Source organism: Lissotriton helveticus, chromosome 2_1 (genome assembly GCF_964261635.1).
Source record: "Lissotriton helveticus chromosome 2_1, aLisHel1.1, whole genome shotgun sequence".
In the NCBI taxonomy this organism is placed as follows: domain Eukaryota; kingdom Metazoa; phylum Chordata; class Amphibia; order Caudata; family Salamandridae; genus Lissotriton; species Lissotriton helveticus.
In genome coordinates, this window is record NC_136059.1 from 1,739,956,068 (window position 1) to 1,739,974,525 (window position 18,458).

The 18,458-nt window shown below is 46.4% G+C and overlaps 1 protein-coding gene across 1 annotated transcript in view; it reads right to left on the bottom strand.

Annotated features, from left to right (window-relative positions):
• Positions 1–18,458, bottom strand: part of MUSK (muscle associated receptor tyrosine kinase) — a 707,615-nt gene that overhangs the window by 23,434 nt on the left and 665,723 nt on the right. The window contains exons 15-16 of the mRNA XM_078676695.1: positions 11,112–11,303; positions 6,276–6,424 (exon numbers count right to left, since the gene is read on the bottom strand). Of these exons, the coding sequence (XP_078532821.1) occupies positions 6,276–6,424; positions 11,112–11,303 (341 nt within the window). The remainder of the gene's footprint in view (positions 1–6,275; positions 6,425–11,111; positions 11,304–18,458) is intronic.

Here is an 18,458-nt window from a genome sequence, read left to right on the forward strand (position 1 = left end):
GGCTCAGCCTAGCCTCCTCTGGTCTCTGATGTGCACAGCAGAACAAGCTTGGGTTAAAATATGGCAGCTGAAGATGATTAGGTCATGTGGTGCAGGACGGGATGCTGGGAAATAAAGTCCCACAGTCTCCCTTGCCCCTGCAATGTTATGCTAGCAGTGATTTGTGCTAGGAGATCCCGGTGTGCTCAGCAGGTGCGTGTCCCAGCAGCAAGGTTAGTCCTCTGCTTTCAACCCCCAAGGGCAGCGGGACCAGGTAAATTAGGGCAGCTGAAGTTGATGAGGTCAGGTGGTGCAGGACTGGATGCTGGGAAATGAAACCCCACAGAGGCCGTTGAGCGGTGGCTCTCCCCTTTGCACTGTTATGCTGGCAGTGATTTGTGCGAGGAGATCTCTGGGTGCTCAGCAGGTGCGAGTCCCAGCAGCAAGTTTAGTCCTCTCCTTTCGGCCCCCAGGAGAAGCGGAACCAACGTGTGTTACAATATGGCAGCTGAAGTTGATTTGGTCAGGTGGAGCAGGATGGGATTCTGGGAAATGAAGTCCGACAGCAGCCTGAAATGGCCGCTCTCTACTCTGCACTGTTATGCTGGCAGTGATGGGTGCCTGGAGATTCCGGGGCGCTCAAAAGGCGCGAGTCCCAGCAGCAACATTAGTCCTCTCCTTTTGGCCCCCTACGGTCACTCGTCGAACCGGAGCTGGAGAATCTATAGAGGCTTGAAATTGTCAAAAAAGAATCAGGCCCCGCTCCATTGGTGTCTGCCATGGTCATAGCAAAAAAATCATGACAACCAGGCAAAATTAAGCTGAACATCAATCTGCACCTGCCCAAGAGGAAAATCAAGAGAGAGAAACATATCACTCCAATTATGGATAATATAAGCGCCGGCTTAAATGAAGCTAGATAGTTTTCAAAAATAGATCTGAATGCAGGGCATCACCAGCTACAACTGGACAAGGATAGCCAATATATAACTACATTTTCAATACACCTTGGCTTGAGATGATACAAGCACCTAAACCTTAGAATCTCGTTGGCTGCTGAAGTGTTCCAGAACACCATTCGCGGGACACTTTCCGGCCTGTAAAGCATCATGAACATAAGCAAGGACATTCTCATCTACTCCACAACCTTTGGGGAACATCACCGCCGACTGCAGGTGATGCTACAACACTTGAGTGAGTATGGGCTAATATTCCATTGAGAAAAATGCTCTTTTTTACCAGTATACTTAAACTACACAAAGATTAGAAATGTTAAAATTATACCTATAAATTGAATATGGAATTTACACACCACCTTCTATTTACTATAGGTCGTGCACCTACAAACATATAGTTGCTTATAACTTACCTTTTAATTTAACACACCACCTTCAAACAACTCTAATTTGTGCACCTCTGTACACAGTGTTCTCGCCTCACACGAAAACACACACACACACATGCACGCACAAATATATATTGCCACGAATTCCAATAAAGCGCACAATCAGGCGAGAGATCCAATGCAGTTAAGTTGATTTATTAACCTAATAAATCCGTAACTCATTTCAACTGACCAGCAGTCTTGATCAAACAAAAATACAAACACATGGGCGTCATTACATAGCCTCTGAAAATATAGTTGAAGGACTACTCAATGTATACAGTGTTATAGGAAACACATAATGGTTGCAATCTTGGAATGTAGTTATTGCATGGAAAAGTATATGCAGAAATATATGCTGAAAAGGAATAAGATGTGTTAAATAAACATTTGTCAGCTGTTTATCATGCAAAAAACAACGCACATGAAAATCTGCCATAGTGCATGTGTGAGTGTGCACTGGGTTAGTGGTAGTACAGAGGGGGCAGAGTGTGCTGCATATTCCCAGTGAGGTAGGGAAAGGGGAGCTGCATGTTAGCAGCTCTCCTTGCCAAAAAGCAATGCCGGTTCCCGCAGGAGGCGGGGAGAGGCGGGACTGTGGGGGCATTTCGGCTTCCCCCATGGTCCCCAATGAAGAGGCCAGGCCCCCCTTTCTAATGATTAATAAAAACATTCAAGAATTGGGTATGCCCCGGGGGATGGGGTCCTCGGGGCGAATATAAATTAATGGTAGTGGACTGTTTTTTTTATAGAAAAGTTTGGAGTGGCGATCCTAACGTGGCACTCATCATGGCCCTCTAGTGTGAACGAGCTGGGTGCGTGGCTCTCAGACCGGCCCCCTGGTGTGAATGCGCTGGGTGCACGGCTCTCAGCGAGGAACCCGAGTACTTCACAGGTCTTTAAAAGACCATTCACCTGTTATTGAGGCTTTGTTGTGTTTCACCCCTTCTTAGAGCCCCTGCATATCCACTCCTTTGACTGGAAGACTAATCCACCCCCGTAATTTTTATCAGCCTCCCCCAAAATTTGGCTATAGTTGCACCCCTGACTGGCATACGCCGGCTCTGCCGACTATGCTTATGCTTACAGATTTCCGTAGATTCTATCTGCCGTATGTCAATGATCCAGCTGTGGGGCTGGGAATATCTTGCAGACAGGATTCTGGGCCTTTTATTACCGGTGCTCCACGGACCAAGCAGCTCACTTTAGGGGATCCAGTGGAAGGGACTCCGGGAATCTAACAGTCAGTATTCCTTGATCCAGAGATCAACGACCTGGGAGTGTATCCACTGAATGAGAATGCAGTATACCACAATGAGAATTCCAAGCTCATGGACTCGGTCTTCCAGCAGGCATCTGTGTGGTGTTACCGCTAGCCAGTAGCCCAGATTTTAGTGGGTGGGAACCAAGGGTACAAGAGCAAAGGCTGTGGGGATCCCGTAGCAAAGAAGGTGGGTGCCTCAGGAACCGACGCAGTGCCTACTCAAATAAGGCCTCCAAGTGCATCCCCGGAAGTCGCAAGCAATCTAACGAACCTCGGTGCCCAGGAATCCCACTGAGGTATGCAGCTTCCTCGGGATGGCCACATACCGTGACTGGCTACTCCCCAACCTAGCGACGCTAGGGGAACTGCTCCGTGCCCTCATGAAAGATGAGGCGCAGTGGGCATGAGGTCTCAAAAAAGACGGTAGGCTTGAGGGTGTCAAGAAGGTGCTGCTCAACGGAACCACCCTGGCATACTTCAACCCTGGAAAAACAAAAGAGCTAATCATAGATACAAGTCCCACAGGCCTTGGTGCAGTGCTGACCGAAAAAAAAAGAACCAGGTAAATGGGCTGCAATCGCATTCACTAGTCGAGCCCTCACAGCCACGGAGACCCACTAAGACCCACTATAGCCACATTGAGAGGGAGGACATAGCGATAAAATGTAGCTGTGGACATTTCCACCTATATCTATGCAGGCTTCTGTTTAGAGTAATGACCGAGCATCAGCCATTAGTTTCCCTGTTTAAAGGAACAGCACCACACCCTTCTTCCCGGATTTTGCAATGGGCAGTGCAACTCCAACAATACCAGTTCACCGTCATGTACAGGCCAGCAGCAAGAAACCCTGTGGACTTTCTATCACGTCTCCCCACAGCCCCTGATGAAGATCCCACTTCAGAGGAGCCCCAAACTGTAGAATATATCAAGCTTGTGAGCAACGGTGTGTGTACAAATGTACTGTCTATCACAGAAGTCAGTCAAGCGACCACAAAAGATGAAGTAATCAAAAAGGTAATCTCCACCCTTCAGGTAGGAACACAGAAGAGGTTGCTGCAGGATTCCAAGCAATGGATAAGCCTTGACAAGGACAGGCTGACACTGCTGTGGAGGGTAAGGCATTAACTGAGTGTCACAAAAGACAGACTGCTGCTGCAGGATGACTGCATCGTTATACCAACCTTACTGGCCCAAAGATATATAGAGCTATCTCATGAGGGACACTATGGTGCATCGAAAAACAAAGCCCATTTGAGGAAAATATATGATTCTCTCGGCCTGAGGACGCCATAGACAACTTAATAAAATAGTACACCACAAACCAATTGACAAGACGACATGAAACCCCAGCCCTGGTTGCCAACGAAGAACACTGACGGGCCATTGTCAATGGTCAGCTTCGATTTTGGCAATTTTCCTGATTGGTGCCTCACGATGGTGATGCTTGATAGTCAACTCTACTTTGGGATATTTCGAGTGACTGGGTCCAGAGAGTTGCCAGCATTTGCTCCTTTGCTCTGTTTAGCATCCCAGAGGAAATCAGAAGAGACCACAGTCCCCATTTCAAGGAGCCGACTTCCAAGAATTAATGAGGCACCTCAGAATAAGACACAAGAATGGCCCCAAGCCAACGGGGATGTTGAGCGTTTTATGCGCATGTTAAACATGACATTACCAGTTACTCTGGAAGATAAGTCAAGACCCAGAAGCCAGCCTTCATAGATTTCTTAGGGTGTATTGAAGCACCCTAGACTGCACAACACACTGTTACCCATGGGGCCTGATGCTGAGAGGTCAGAGATTGACAATCCCCACCCACCCCTACAGAGAAATTACAACAGGGCAAGCTAGATAGGAGAACCCGCGTCCCAAAACTTACAGAGGGAGACCAGGTGCTACTCAGAGAACCCCGCCCAGGGTGGAAGTTCTGAAAACTCTAAGAGAGAGGGCAATAGACTGTCACCGCTGTTAAAGGAACATTGGTAACTGCATGCATGGTGAGGAGAACGCTATACGAAATGTGTGGTGCCATTGTCGGAAGAACCATGGGTGGAAGAGCACAGTGCAGTCATGGGCCCACCGGAAGGAGTCAATGTTGCAGGGCTGTGTGGAGTTTTAATGTCAAACAATGCTGAACCACAGATCAGCAACCTGGGCGAGACTCTGACCGATAGACTATTATTTTATTAATAGAGTTTTGTTAAGCGCATTCTACCCGGAGGCCTCGTAGCATCCCTAGAGATCCAGGGGACGTCATATAACACCCAAAGCCACAGATATGATCTCTGGCCCAACCCGAGCCCCAGCCAGAAGCACAAAGAGTTTGCTTACAGTACTCAAGTGAGTCTACAAATATGCTGAAAGAGGACTAACAGAGTTAATGTAGTGAGCCACCTGGCCCACACCATTGACCCCGGCCCTAAGATGATGCACGCAACCCCACATCTAGGTGCGGCTTCGGGGTAGTTAATAAAAGGTCATGAAACCACTCAAGGCTCAACCCACACCAGACACCAGTGTATCACCTGAATTATTCCCGTGAAGTGCTCGGAGCCCACTACAGCCCTAAGGTAATGGGGACAAACAGCGCACCACAACATGCAGCTGAACATAGATTCCTGTTCAGATAAACAGCTAATGCTTGCCTGCTATCTGTCTTCCTCATGCAGGTCCTTAATTGCATTGAGACCCGTTGCCACAGGTAGAGAGAATGGAAAGAGTGAGAATATACATAGAAAAGGAAAAAACACGTACGAAAGGCAAAAGAGGCATAACACAACAGGAATTATGATCGGTGGAATCCCTCTGTGTGATTTACAGGGAGTGGGGAGGAGGTGCAACCTAAGTTAGGGACTGGGAATAACATATTTATTTTTACATTTATGTTTGGGCAAAGCTGGGTAGATTATGTTTGTGTAATAGGCTATTAAAAAGATGTAAGAACATTGTATGTTTAGTTACATAAAGTGTAGGGGCCTAATTTACAGAGCCATTTGGTCTCAAGTCAGACTTGCATTTCTACATAGAGACATTTGAGCATGTAAGGTGTTCACAAGATGGGACCTTGCACATGTAAATACTTTTAATAATGCACATAATTCACAAATAGGGTAAGTAAAAGTGTGATTGAGCAAATTAAATTCGACACGTGGGAAGTGAGAATTCCAGGTTGGAGTTCCCTTGAAAAGTATGAGTACACCCACGAGCTGAGTTTTGGGGAATTCTTGAATTTTTCTGACCCATTACTACTTTGGAAATGGTTAGAGATTTGGTCCTACAAAATGCAGCATTGAATCCCCTTGTATGGTGAGAAGGGAATCTAATACCCGAAAAAATTATGGGGGGGCTGTAGAGATTGTGAATTCTTTCCGCTGGCAAAATCTTGACCTTATTGAAAAACTAAATGTGGAAGTTAAATATCGTTGCACAAATCCACTCGCACTTCCCCTTGCACAACTGCCCACTATGTACAACTGATCATGCAGAAATCCCTCTACATCGCGACATTTGCAAATTTACTATACATTTTCAGGAGCAGCAAGGGAAACTGAAACTCTCACAGATTTTGAGGCATAATAAGGAAAACCTTTGGAAATGACCAACATGCGCAATTAACATGCGCAATTGGTGTAACTGTGCAAACATACCTAGGAGCTTCACAATGTTGGGGTGGTCAAACTCGGCCATTAAAGCTGCCTCCCTTTGAAAGTCGGCCTGCATGTCTGGTGAAGCCTCTTCTTTGAGCATTTTCACAGCCACCATGGTGGATGGTTCATACGGATGCAGTCCAGGAGCCCTGTAAGCATATGGGAAATAAATAGAGAAAGATGCCTTATTAACCTTGATTTTTCAGCTTTGCCAAACAAAGCAGGGTGACGTTCAAATGTTTTTTTGCTGCGTTCGGAGACAGACCAGACAACGAAAGTAGCGACAGGTAATTTGTACAGAGGTCAGAAAGGGCTCAGTGTATTATTAAGGATTCGGTGGCACCAATATTCTAGCTAATGTACAGAAAAATCACATATCGTTCGTCCTCTATGATGAATCCGCACATTTTCCAGGTAAAATATATATTCACTCAAGTATGATTTTAGAAAATGTTGTGAAGACAATAGCCTAACGAAACTTGAGCCCCTCCCCTCCAGACTCAGCCAGGAGCGCTCAGGCCAGGGTACTATGCTGAAGGGGACCCTTGGTGCTCGGGCCCCACCGCACCGTGTGGGCTGCGGGGGCCTATGTTACGCCACTGTGTGAGAATTTGCAAAAACACAGCTCAAAAAATGATTGAACGTACTTTTAAAAACGTTGGCACAAAGAAAAAGAATACTAAAGGGAATACTGTTTTATTAGGATTTTTTTTTAATCTAACAGAAAGCCCATACCAAGATTTTTGCTATGTGTGCGCATGCGTATTGACAGATTCATACATACACAAATTAAAGAAAGCATTGGCAAAACCAATAGGTCAGCTATTAAGAGCTGAGACCTATTGGGTTAGCCATTGCTTTATCTTTTATGAAATTACAGTAATTGTGATTATAATAGGAGCTCATACCATCCCTCAAAAAGCTGTACTTACAAAAAAGTCTGTAGCTTCACACCCTCTTACCCTTTCCATATGTCACTGGCCCATCGTTTCAGTATATATATAACAGTTTTTTTTTTACTGCATTTTGATGCAGGTGATGTCACTGGCCACAGAGTCCTGCAAATTAGTACTGTCCAATCCCAGTGGTTTCGCCAACATAATGCGACAGGCTCCTCTTAATAGTGGAAGCCTTCCAGAGGAGCTCAGTGAGCATACTGGCTGCTTCCTCTCCTACCCTGCTGCGGGGCTCGAGAGTAGGAACGCGGTGATTCATAATGCAAAGGAAGCTAATTGGGAGTGATATTATTCGGCATGACCCACAAAACTCTGTCTTCAGTCAAGAAATTATATAAACAGGGAAGGAAGAAGGAACTGCTAAATTTAGATGAAGAGCAAGGATCATTGCTAATGCCCCCTGGGATGGAGAGAGGCGATATCGTTTTTTGGTGCACGCGGGTGATTTAGCCCATGTACAGTTATTCGTTATGTCCGCCGTGTTGAGTTATGTGTTTTTTGGTTATTGCTCCACCGACACATTTTCGTGACATAATCAGTGATTGCCACAGAAAAAAACCCTAGGGGGGGCGTGAAAAATGGAACTCATTCTCACACACTGAGCCATAGCATCTAAAGTACCCCACAAATAATTTTTTGGGTGCAAGGAGTGTGGTGATACTGTGGGGCTGGCTTACAAGCTCCTTGCAACAGATTTACGCCGCCTTTGCGTCACTTCGGTGATGCAGCGACAGCGTAAATCATGCGCAATGTTGCGCCGAATTTACAAGTGGCGCATCTAGGGAGATGCATCACGTTGTAAACCCCTACGCCACATGAAACCTGCGTCAGGTTTCATGTGGGCATTCCAGCGCATGGTGGGCGTTCCCTCACAGGTACGCCTTGTAAAAGTGACGAAGTGAAATCTACAAGATTTCACTGAGTCACTTTTACAGCCATGCTGCGTCAAAACCCTGCGCCTGCTTTAAGGAGTGACGCAGCTTGATAGGCATAGGGCACCCCCGAGCCTTGCTGGAGCCGCGTCACGCTTGAGACGTGACTCCAGCAATGTGCCGCATTTCCGCCGGGGATGCGACACGCATCTGCCCATCCATGCGCCACGGCGCCGCATTGTAAATGTGGCGCATCAGTGGTGGCGCACGGGTGGTTTTGCCTGTCGCACGTGTTCTGGCGCATCCCTGCTGATTTGTAGAGATGCGCCAGAACTTGTATATCTGCCCCGGCGTACTTCCTGTTTGTCTGCCAAGCCATCTGTACAAAAACTGATAAGGAGCATTAAACCTCACCTACAACCAACAGGGCTTCGTGTATCAAGAGCAGTCCCTGAACAGCCAGAGCATTCGCATATTTCAGATGTCTCCTACGTTTCGCTGTGTTTTCTACACTTGCTCTACCAATGGTTCTCGTTAGCTGCTTCTTTTTTTTAAGGAGATGAGATAGTAAAATCCTTATGGCAGTTTGCACTGAACTCGGATGCACGTGTCACAGGTGTTCGCAAGCAGTCCCACATATGGATTTATTCTAACTGATCACGCAATGGAGTTATTCCATATGGACACCTTTTCCCAATCTATAATGCTATCACCTTGACATTGATGCATTCCAACTCACGGCGTAGAACACTAAAACCCCACATGTCTCTTTATTAGTTACATAAGTATGTTTGGATGAGACTCCACTCTTGTGCTCACCTGGGCAGCGAAGCAGGCCTTTTGTGTTTTTTAGTTTAAAGTTTTATTTGATCTAACTCAGTTTCTCACTGCCATGCTTCACAACATGAAGCATAATAAATTTAAACAGATCCCGGTACATGAGTTGAAAAAAATGCGAGAGGGTGGATACGGTCTATAATCAAGGGGTCTGTTGTACAAAGTCATAAGTAGGTATCACCATGAGGTGAGAACGTGCAGACTGTGGCAGCGTAATGTAGGGCACAGGAAGGAACAGAGTGCCCCAGGCATGTTATTTTTTTAAAGGTTTTTTGTTTAGAGTAATTACAGTATAAACATTTTCTATATTTGGGATTTTGCAATGTTAACCATTTGCCATGTAATATATTTTTTTCAATTTACTGGTGAGAAAAATGGTGTTGGGTCCTATCTAGAGGTTTCCCACACCTAATGGCTTTCGCCTAAACCTATCCACTGTTTTTCATGCACATCAATCTCCCAGTCATAAGTCATCCGTAATCATTGACTTTGCATAAATGTTCAAGACACAAGAGATGAAGGAATCCCAAAAGGAAAAAGCTTGAGGTAAGAAACAGAAGATCCAGAAGAGTACCAATGGTGATTTTTCTTTACATGTTTTAAGTTACTATATATATTTCCACAACCCACAGCTTGTCAGTGGAATTTGATATTTAGGCCAAGAGCAAAGTAATGAGAGGACAAGGCTGAAAAAGGGGCAATCATATCAACAGTACGATGAACCATTTGGCCAACCTGACAATAAGCACAGATATTTTATTTTGGATAGTCATGGCATGATTATCCAATTAGGCAACCAGGCAGGACCCTAGTGTCTGAGGACACATATGCCCCCCTTAGGAAGATGTGTTCTACCTACTGCTAACCCAGACACACAGAACCTGAATCAGCATCACGGCCAGCAGCGTTATTGAGACTGCCTTGGCCTCAAAATACAGGTGGCTGCAGCACCACCTAGTGACTGCCCAGTAATCTGCCCAAATAAGGTCCACCACTAAGATTGGAGCGTCTGGTCCCAGGCACTGCGATCGTACCCGTGGACCAGCTTACTCGCTTGGTCAGCCTTGCTAGTCCTCCGACAATATTCCAATTACTCATGGTGGACCTTATTTGTGCCCGCACCACCAGATTGACTACATCCTTGTGACCTCAGCTGTTTGGAAGGGATTTTTGAATTCACAGCTTGGAACCCTTATCCGGTTTTCTTCACTTTACGCCACCTCCTTGCCAGCCGGGCTAGAAGTACAACCGGCTGAGAGATAGCAGATCTTCATTACTTGCCTAAAGCCCTGAGGAAGTTTAGGGTTATACACAAAGACAAAACACGTGTTGGCTGGGCAATCTCTCAAGAATAAAAGAAGAACAAAATGCAAATGTTAAACGTTTATTGTGTGGCATTAATGTATATATGTTCTGTATAACTTTTGTTGTACCCTAATAGACAGAGTACTTACTCTGCTTTAAATCTTTAAGACGTGTGCACAGGTTCGTTCTCACAGTTACAAGACCTCTGGTCTTTATCTAGGGGTTCAGGGTTAAGCCCTTCATGTATGCACCATCCCACTACATATGATAAAGTGACAAGCGTTTCACTCGGGGCAGGAGCCACCTTCCTACCAACCCACCCAAACCTTGCTTTTGTTAGAAACTGCACTATGCAAGGCAGACATTTGGTATATCTTTCAGTTTACTGAGTTAGAAGAGTTTCATTATGCCTTTCACCTTTGGAGAAGGTGTAGATGCACTCCTGCTAAGGGCAGCAATTAATTAGTTTTCAGGGTGAAAAAGGTAGGTAAAGCCCTACAGTGGTGAGGGTTTTGAAATACTTTTCTCCAGGTGTTGACATTTTTCCACCGTAGAAAAATTTACCCATCCCAAAATATCCAGACCCTGAACTTACAAATGTGTATTTCCTCACACATGTGACAAGTCTTGGAGGCTGCCCTAATAATTCTCTGTGCATGCTAAAAAGATTTGCTGTAGATGAAGGAATAAAACCCTGGTAGCAAATTTCCTTCTTTCTTTCTGAATCGGGCCCTACATCTTTATTGCACATGCAATATACACATTAAAACTAATACATTGCAAATCCATGCCAACATTTATAATATGGTTTGACATTTAAAACAATCCAATTTGACTCTTTAGAGAACATCTAACACTTTTGTTACCTTGCTTGAAATACTCTTCCGAAGGCTCCTTCACCGATGTCTCTCACATAGTCAATGTTGTTCCTAGGGTATTCTAAATTGAGGAGCTTTGGGTTGAGGAGAAGTGGCAAGCGCTGGTACATTGGATTTGGATGAAGTCTGTCCAATATTAGCTCTGAGGGAAGAGCTGTGAGTGTTGGAGCTTCTGCTTCTCTGTAAACAAGATGAAATATTTGCTAATGTCATATTCAACCCAACTAACAACAGCATTAGTGTGGAAAATTAGTGCGTTTTGGTGAACATTATCTGCGCCATCTTGCCTCTTCCCCTGATGCCACACTTTTGTCGTGCGCGCCCGCCATTTTAAGATGCCCCGATCAGAACAAACCCTTTTGCATGCCGCTGGCCCCTGACATAGCCCTTTGCCTTCGCTAAGCCTGCACGCTGACCACCCCCTGCTTGCACCTGCCTTGAGTCATAAACCCCTCTTCGGCGCTGCTCTGCCCCAGGCCCTCATCCTGTTCCCAGCGCGACACCTCCCTGCTTTCCTTTCATGATCTCCGGCCCTTAGATGCAAACCCCCTTTTTCCCCGTGTGCCCGTTTTTTCCTCCCCGTTCCCAAGCCGACACCCAGCTCTGCCGATACCATCCTTGCCCCTCCCCGTACAATAGAAAGCTTCCCCCATCAAAGAATCCCCGGGTTGATCAAAGCCCCCACCCCATGAGACCCGATCAAACCCCCCCACATTCCGTGAATCGGCGGATTATCCAGCTGCGCGATGCTCATCACCTGTTGTGACTAGGGTGGGGACTTCAACTGTAAATGTGTGTGGGAACGGGCCCCAAAGGGGGATTCCGGGTATGTCTTTCCGTATATCAAAGCTTTGTCACATGTATGTAAACTGTAATAAAAACCATAAACACTGTATATAAGGGGCCAGGCCTCAAACGTAAGTTAGAGCACCTCAGAACGATACCTTCTGTCCGTTTCGTTGTGTTCTCCTCCGGAGAGAATAAAGAAAACCTTGTTTCCTGCTTTCCAGTCTCCAGCGCCTGCCTCTTCATTTGATTTAATAACTAGAGGGTCACAGAGGCAATACCGCCGGGCAAATATCGATTGTCCCCGACCCGATTCAACTTTTTACAATTGGCGTCCCAAGCGTGGGGCCCATCAGCGACTCGTGGATCCAGTGGGAGAGGTCCCGACGACAGAGTGAACGACTGCAACGATCGGGAGAGCTCTTGCCCAATAGACCCTCGTCTGGCAGCCGATCATCCGAACTTCACTAGTTCCGAACAGACCTCTCTCGAGTGATCTACGGTCCTGACTGGGAACCATCAGGAGTGCCGTGAGAAATACGAGAAAAAGAGGACGATCGGGCGCTGGATTCGGAAGACAAGAAACTGTCCACATGGTCCGGGTAAGGTCGTGTTGCCACGACAAGTTGCGAAATTTGTTTTGATTGCTTGATTGTTCAAAATACTAGTATTGCTTTGTTTATTTTTATTTAGAGATTCACTGTCTGCAAACGGAGAAGCAACAGGCTCCCTCTCCCTTTGCAAGCAGTGGAGGATAGGTAGGGTAGCAGCCGTGCTTGTTCTTTTTCTCCCCCACTCAATAATTGCTTGAAACTGAACTGTTGTTCACAAACTATTGTTTCCTGGAGATTCCCTGTCTGCAAGCAGGGAAGAGACCACCCTTTTTGCAGATAGTGAAAAGGGTAGGTAACGCAGATCTTTGCGGACCTACTCATTCTCCCCATTGTTATTTATTGGTCGTTTGGTTTTATATTTTTTTTTGATCCATGAGGTATTCACTACCTGCAAACAACGTAGAATAGAAATATTCTGTCTAGTCTTTGCACCTAGTGATAAGATAGGCAGTGCTGACTTTTTTAGTCCCTCGTAACGAGCCGTCATGTCTGTCTTCTCCCCACTGATAAATAGCCTGTTTAGCCCGGACCGGGTGTTAGAGGTGGACCATATGGCTCCACTAGAAGGCACCCCTAATAAGGACATGTTCATAAACTATGGGTTAGTCACCATAGCTTATAATAAATTATGGCACAGGTATACCGAAGATAGCCAAGACAAACAGTGGCCACTAGCAGGATCCTTTGACCTTGATAAAATAGAAACGTTAGAAATAGCCCTTCGAAATAATAAGACGACGCCAATCATGCTCGACAGTCTCGGTATGTGGCGCAGAGAGGCTACGAAACGACAGAGAAAAGACGAGGATAAACCAAGTAGGGAAATATACCGACAGGACAACCCCAGGACACCGCTACCCACAACTTATCCCCCGACACTATACAAAGGACGACCAGACTTAGGGTCAGACCAATGCGCTTTTTGTAGGTATGTCGGACACTGGAAAGCCCAATGCCCGACTCTACTGAGCGTGAGTAAAGGCAAAGGGCCGACAAGAACGACAGACCGACAGTACGAGAAAAGGCGCGAGACAGAGAAGAACCCGACTTACATAGACAGACCAGACAGAACCACCACGTTTGATTATGCCCGATGGCACAGATTTCGCCAGGAAAATCTCAGCGGCATGCTCAAGTTCTCCTAGGTCGGGCAATGTCAAGACGGGAACCCAGCCTCGTTTAAAATTCACAGACGGAAAGAGATAATTATGACCAATAACTGTTTTTATATTTGTCTTGGGTCTTTGTATGTCGTATTTGTACTGTCCCCCGTCTGAGTTTGTGTGTATGTAATGTACAAATCTGCGTCATCCCTCTACACGTGTTTCCGTGTTACTCGACCCCTGTTAGCAGAAACTTAGCATAAAAGCAACCTGGAAAGAAAGAAATGATAAAACAAAATCCGTAGACCATTAATAAACTTGAACTTTTAATTTAACACAACAAACAAGGAATAATAACGATAAACTGTAGAAAATGAAAGTCAACCAGAACATTCGCCCCCCCCCATTCTGGAACCTTCCAAAGTAGGGCAGGGTTACGGCTACGCCCAACCAACGGCAACCCATATAAGGCGAGCCCCGCCGCCAACTCTTGGTCAGGAAATCTTAACGTATGGGGGAGCCGGAGGAGAGGCAGGAGCCCGCAGCCTGGGCATTTGCAGGTAGTCCCGCCACATGTCTCCTTGGCCGGCCGCAACGGGCCTGGAAAGACTAAGGTAGTCCCGCCACATGTCAAGAGGAGAACGAGGCACCTCTTCCTTTTCTCTTCCGTCACAGCCGCAGCAGTCCTGGACGGCGGGATGTCCTGCACGTACCTCCACAACAATTTGTCCAAGTTGGGCTGGGAGGGAGAGGCGACGCGGACGAGCCTCTCCCACCTCCACCGGTAGGAGGTTTCCCAGCCCCCATCTCCGACAGCGTCTCCGCAGCCTTGAAGATCATACTAAGGTCCCCGGCGGAACCCTCGGCCTTTGCAGGTTTCCGGTAAGGGACGGCTGCCTCGATCGCCAACGAAACAAACATGACATTGCCACACCTTCTGTTAGCGTGAATTCTAGAACTGCCGAAAAGGACTCTGGTCCAAACTGCCAGTAATGGAAACATTTCCCCCTGATGCTGCTTCCGGACTGAGCCGGCCCCGCCCAAAATGGCACTGGTATCAATCGGAACTTACGAACGCCTCGTGGTGTTCCTTCGCACTAATATAAACTTGATGTTCTGAGATTTTATATGATCCTTTGTACACTTGGCTAGAAAAGACAAAGAGAACTCACTCGACGAACAGTATGAAAAGATCCCCGTTACAAATGTTGATTACAAATGTACAATGTATTATATTTTTATAACTGATGTAAACCTCATTTACGACGCACACGTACGGTATGCATATAGGAAATCTGATTACAACTATTATGATTATGCTTCTAAATTATGAAATTAAATGCCCTCGAACCCCCAGCCAATTAATAGACGTTTTAGTTTCTTGCAAATGAATGAGTAAAACTTTCCGATGTTTTTATCGCTGCAAACGACACCCCCACTGTACGCACTTTAGCCATTGCCACGACCGGCCAAATACGACCGCACCCTCATAATCCATATGCTGAAATGATTTTGCAAAATAAAGTCTTTGAAACTATGGACGGGTATTGCATGCTTTATTTTAAAACAACATGGGATGGGTGGGAAAGTTCTTTTCTGTGCACCCTACTCTGCTCTCTCTTTAAGGTTAAGAGAAGATGGTTGCCCAGCCCTGGAGGACGGATCGGATCGACAACACGACACTCCGCCTTCAAAGTACGCGACTGACTCATGAACTCTCGCGTAGAGGAAGACCTTGACTTCCAAGGATGGGTAAAACGAATGGTGTAAATGAGGGAATGTAAAAGGAGGGTGAAGTGAAATAATGTGAATATTATAAAGTACAACGTTCCAAAGTAGCAGGGACCCAAGAACCGAAGAACTTTAGAACGCCACGGCGTTGAAAGAGGTTTAAGGATCCCGATAGTGAGATATATCCTTTGACTAGATACCTCGCACTAGGCACCTCTGGTTTCCTTTTTATGTTTCCCCGCACACGCCCTACATGAACACACTACCCCCCCCTCGACTCCGGAAACCATATCCCCAGGGACCCTGCCCCAAGGAGGAAAGACGAGTAAGAGGTAAGTAAAGGACTTATGAATCCATGTATTTGAATGCGCGCGAATGCTGTCTCCCCCACCCCCCCCCCTTTTTTCCTCCCTCTGCAGGTTACATCAGAGATTACAGCCAAGGTGTGGCGAAGATCTGAGACCTTGCCATGTCTAAATACACGAAACGGACTAGCGCCGCAGGGTGGTGTCTAAGCACGCCTGCAAACTACTCACGTATCGAACAGACCCGAAAAATTAGCACAACTTGATAGAAAGTGATCACCCTTAAACCAGACCGGACGAATGAACCCATGTCACGTATGATGCGAAACTGTGAGGGAATGTGTGTGTGTGTGACTGAGGCGTTGACCCAACTGGTCAAAGGACCGAGAATGCGAGAAAGTGCGACAAAATGGTACCTCCTTTTTTCCTTCTTTCCTTTTCTCGAAGCACGTCCCCTCTACCCTGTCTAATGCTCAAACTGCATGATTACAAGATTCTAACGCGGACTCGTGAATACCCTTTACTGTGTAATGCCCTAAATAGCCTTTCTTGAATACACTGCCACCCTCTCTGTTGCACGTGTACTATTTAACCTGCCGTTGCACTCTCTCTCTCTCTCTCTCTCTCTCTCTCTCTCTCTCTCTCTCTCTCTCTCTCTCTCTCTCTCTCTCTCTCTCTCTCTCTCTCTCTCTCTATTTTTTCACTACCACTCTTCCGAGTGGTTAGCCCCGAAATTGGCAGATTGCCACCCCTAGCACACCTCCTAATTGGCTTCAAATACCGTCAGTATTTGCACAAACGCTTGTCTTTAATACAATCACCCTGAAGCCGCGTCATTACCTCTCCTTTTCCACTAGAAGTCAATGAACCCAGGTTGGGCCGTAAGGGAAAGGACAGGTAAGACGACAGAGGTTCCCTAATCTGACCCGAAATAAGGGGACTACATGTCAAACGGCTCCTATAGTATAAAACAAGGACCTCAGAATACGCGACCCTCCCCTCCCCGAATTGTCGCAATACCCAAACCGGAAAAGTGACCACCCCCGTTACCTCCCCTGTCTATGTCCCTGGTTGTTTCCCATAAAACCCCTGTCCTTCCTAGTTAAGTAACCGGGCTGTAAAAGGTTACGTAGGACCCAGAATGATGTTTTACAAGGTTAACAGACTAGACCAAGGTAAAGAAATCATCAAAATGAACCCCGCAGTAGTTGAAAAGCAGGATGCACCGATAGAAAGGAAATGTTTAGCCATGTTCGTCTCTCAGCAAAATACCTGTGTAGTACCATGTTGACGACTCACTGTACCCTTTTGTAAAATGTGAAACTCTAGAGAACGGCATATCTTTGCCAGATTTGTCTCCCGAAGGTGGGTTACCATCAGATGAACTGTCATGCCTGTAATAAATAATTATGAAGGAAAGTCATAGTAAATCCAACAGGTCCGCCCCCGGTCATTCATATGCCAGTTGTGAACATTAAATATAACGGACATTTTCATTCTTTGCCTGGAGCTGGGAGAGAAATAGACTTTTTGATTATCTCCATCTGCAATTTTTCTAAAGACTGTCTTTTCAAACTTGTTTAAGGGTACTGCTGTTGGAGGAGAGAAGGACCGGATGTGGGAGCACGAGGCCTGACTGCAGACTAAGGAACACCTGCGACATAAGCCAAGGCGAGACCACGACTGAAAAGAGCTGCAGGACGAGGCACTGTTTCTGACAACATGAGAAGAAAGGGTCGACCTGATGCCCCTGCTCGATGTCCAGTACTAGTCGACAAGTCCCCGCTCTCTGAATTCGGTCACATGCTCGCCTATTTGAAGTCTCTCGTTCTCCTAGTTTGTTCCTAATTTGGCCTTGCTCCATCCCCCTTTTTCCTCTGACCTACCCTATGGACTGTTTTGAACGCTCTTCTTCCATCGGAACTTTCTGACAATCACCTCAAAGGACACAGGGCGAAAAGGACCTTTCCGACCAGAAACGCGAGGAAAGGGTTGTGCCCTGCAACGCAGAACTTAGAACAGAGCTGGACTCGTAGCTCCACCGCCGGTGCTCAACAGCGCCAACGAAAGACCACAAAGAACAATGAGAACTCGTAAACTTCGAACATTTGACATCCTCAATCACCGTTTTTATGCCTCATTTCTCTCCCAGCCGCCATTGTATTGATCCTGCTCCAAACCGAATCTGAAATATGTATTAACCTGCCAGTTCACGTTATGATATGTACTTGCTGCTCGCCGTTTTTGTATTACATTCCTATGACTTTCCTGCTGAACAAGTTTATCAAAGTTTATCAAATAGACCCGCCTCCTGAAAACTAGAAATGCAAAATGTATTGTTTACAACTCTTTTCCACCTAGGGTTCCTACCGTTTTCCTTCTCATGCCCACCACAATAGACCCGAGTAGAAAATGAACCAGCAAGATGTCTTGAATATGTTAAAGGGAGGACTGTGGAAAATTAGTGCGTTTTGGTGAACATTATCTGCGCCATCTTGCCTCTTCCCCTGATGCCACACTTTTGTCGTGCGCGCCCGCCATTTTAAGATGCCCCGATCAGAACAAACCCTTTTGCATGCCGCTGGCCCCTGACATAGCCCTTTGCCTTCGCTAAGCCTGCACGCTGACCACCCCCTGCTTGCACCTGCCTTGAGTCATAAACCCCTCTTCGGCGCTGCTCTGCCCCAGGCCCTCATCCTGTTCCCAGCGCGACACCTCCCTGCTTTCCTTTCATTATCTCCGGCCCTTAGATGCAAACCCCCTTTTTCCCCGTGTGCCCGTTTTTTCCTCCCCGTT